Source organism: Penaeus chinensis, chromosome 1, assembly GCF_019202785.1.
Source record: "Penaeus chinensis breed Huanghai No. 1 chromosome 1, ASM1920278v2, whole genome shotgun sequence".
Lineage (NCBI taxonomy): Eukaryota > Metazoa > Arthropoda > Malacostraca > Decapoda > Penaeidae > Penaeus > Penaeus chinensis.
The window spans coordinates 12,289,364-12,291,863 of NC_061819.1; the positions used below are offsets into that span (position 1 = coordinate 12,289,364).

At 32.6% G+C, this 2,500-nt stretch overlaps 2 protein-coding genes across 6 annotated transcripts in view; one reads left to right on the forward strand and one right to left on the reverse strand.

Moving 5' to 3' along the window:
* The window catches only part of LOC125028931 (pyruvate kinase-like), a 29,787-nt gene extending 28,050 nt beyond the window's left edge, over window positions 1-1,737 (forward strand). For all 5 annotated transcript variants that reach the window (XM_047618606.1, XM_047618563.1, XM_047618598.1 and 2 more), the window contains one exon: window positions 1,585-1,737. Coding sequence is in view for 1 of the 5 variants with exons in the window: in XM_047618598.1 (XP_047474554.1) it covers window positions 1,585-1,597 (13 nt within the window). In the remaining 4 variants the exon portion in view is untranslated. The remainder of the gene's footprint in view (window positions 1-1,584) is intronic.
* Window positions 1,738-2,045: 308 nt separating this feature from the next.
* LOC125028969 (transmembrane emp24 domain-containing protein eca-like) overlaps window positions 2,046-2,500 on the reverse strand; it is an 8,890-nt gene continuing 8,435 nt past the window's right edge. The window contains exon 5 of the mRNA XM_047618643.1: window positions 2,046-2,500. This exon is cut by the window's right edge and continues 440 nt beyond it. The gene's annotated coding sequence lies outside the window, so the exon portion shown is untranslated.

Genomic DNA, 2,500 nt, shown 5'->3' on the forward strand with positions numbered 1-2,500 from the left:
ATAGTTGCTCTCTTTCAGAATGGGATTATAGTAAATGCATAATTTCTTGAATGGATGATTTAATCTGTTGCATGTCTTTTTTGTTCTGTAGATTTTAGTTTAGGTAGTGAATTCTGTCTATAATTTTAAGTTCTTTATGCATGTAATTCTTTTTTTTATATAAACCAGAGGATATATTAACCTTTATGCTTTTTAGTACTGTTTTATTAAATACATATTTTATTTTCCAGGCTGATTTAGTTTGTAGTTTAAATTTTATTGTTTATTTTTGGAAATGCAAAAAATGGCTATTTGAAAGCATCACTTTGTCCAGCAGCAGAAAATAGTTTATGCCCTTAAAAAGATAGAATAGAGCACTCTTCATGTAAATGTTTTGTAATGGCTAAAGCTGGTGTGGAGTGATTATTTTAAAAATGTCTTTATTCAAGTATGCAATCCCATGGGTTTCCAAGTTTTGTCACTCAGGATTGCTTATGTGAGGACTGTCTTTTTTGACACCTGTATTTGAGCACATGCTCCCTACTCAATTTGGCAAGTGTTTTGAATACTGGTTGTTCTCACATTAGTGAATAATGACATTGGAAGTGAAGGGAATGTACATCAGTATTGTAGGGGAGGGATAGATATATTCTTTTCAGTTTAGTAAAACCTATCAATATGGAAATACATAGGAATCTCATACAGCTAGATTGACAATTACTCAAAAAATAAATTAGATTTGAAATATATACATTTTGTTTTTTAATGTAATTTTTTTTTTACATTTTAATGTAGCTTTTAATCCAACTGAAGGGGGTATCATGTTTCTAAATGGTATGCCCATGGGAACAAGTGGCACTCTCAGTATGTACTTTACTATTGGTTCCAGCATGTTCCTCACTCTTTTTTGGGTTGTGGGGGTTAGGTCATTCTTAACCCATTTGCCCCGTATGGCAAGAATACATGCCGTGCCCAATGTAATACAAGTTTGTGTATTGTAATTGTAAATAGATGGCTCTACAAGTGCTTAATTACCAAGGAGTCAGTTATTAGTCCTAAGTGTCACCTGTTTACCCTTTTCCTCGTCTTTTGGAAAGGGTCTTTTGCATTATTTCATTGTCTTAAATATTATCGAGATTTTAATAACAATTTAATAATCATAACATCGATAACAATACCAACAGTATCGATGTCAACTGTATTAAACGGAAATACACATTTTCCTACCAATTCAAGGATTGGAGAAATCAGGATCGGTCACTAGGGCTACTGATTAGACTCCTTGCCGGCTGAGCACATGTGGAGCCATCTGTATGTAACAATATTCACAAAAAAATACACGGGACAGAACATAATTCCGGGGCGAATGGGTTAAGTGTGAGAGGGATGGGGCCTCAGATGGATATTTCTTCTGGCAGATTTACTGTGAGGATTTGTTCCCCAAGGCATACCAGTAGCCAGCATTAGGATTTGGAACAGTCATTATTTGGTGCTTTACCAGGAATACCACTAGATAATGAAATTTATGCAAACATTCTTCAAATAGTTTTTATTTTGAAAATCCCCTTCTTTCCAAAAATCTAATTGATTTTTTATACTTTCCAGGATTGTGCCTTGAAATGTGAGAGAAGTTGTGACAATGAGATAGCTGTGTGAACCAAAGTAATCTCCCATGTTATAAGCCAGTAGTATCCACTGTATTTCTAAGTTGTCAGGAGTTCGCCTGCAGCAATTATACAATAAACGTAATTGGATGAAGTGCCATGTTATTTCCCCTTTTTTTTGTTTTTGGAGGTCAAATTTGCAGCCTTAGGTATGATTGGAGCAGCAAATGGGGCCAAGTTTTTCAGGACTTCCTTGGCCTTAAGTCTTTATTATTTTATATATAACATGGTTTCAAACATTTATATATGGATCCTTTATTTTTTCTTGACTTTCATATTCAGTAACACATCTAGTAAGAATATACAATCCATTTCATCAATTGGTTTATTACCTAAGAGATTCTACATTCCAATTTATATAGTATTTACATCTTTCATAAAGGTAATGAAGCTTAAATGAAATAAACAAATTTGTTTTATTAAAAAATGTTTTCAAGACCAACTCATATTTCAACAATTACAGGAAACAATACAAAAAAGGTGCAAACATTCTTCAGTGTTTAGCCAAAAAGTGACATTACTTAAAATGTCTAAACCATACCATTTCCAATCTTTTTGAAAAGTCCAACTTAAAAATGAAATATAATACCAAATGTATTTACTTGAAACAAAAAGAAAATGAAAAAGTGAAAAATAATTACAACTTTCCCCATTTATTTTGTCATCAATAATAATCCAATCACAAGTGATATTTACATCTAGCTAGTGCATAAATTCTTTCTATGGAAGAAAAAGTCAGTTTTATCACTCTTTCTGGAGCATAAATGGCATATCTATAATCTGAACATTATCTGAAGCATAGCAAAACAAAGCTCAAGGCTAACAACACTTATCACAAAAGGAGGACAAACTGAAAA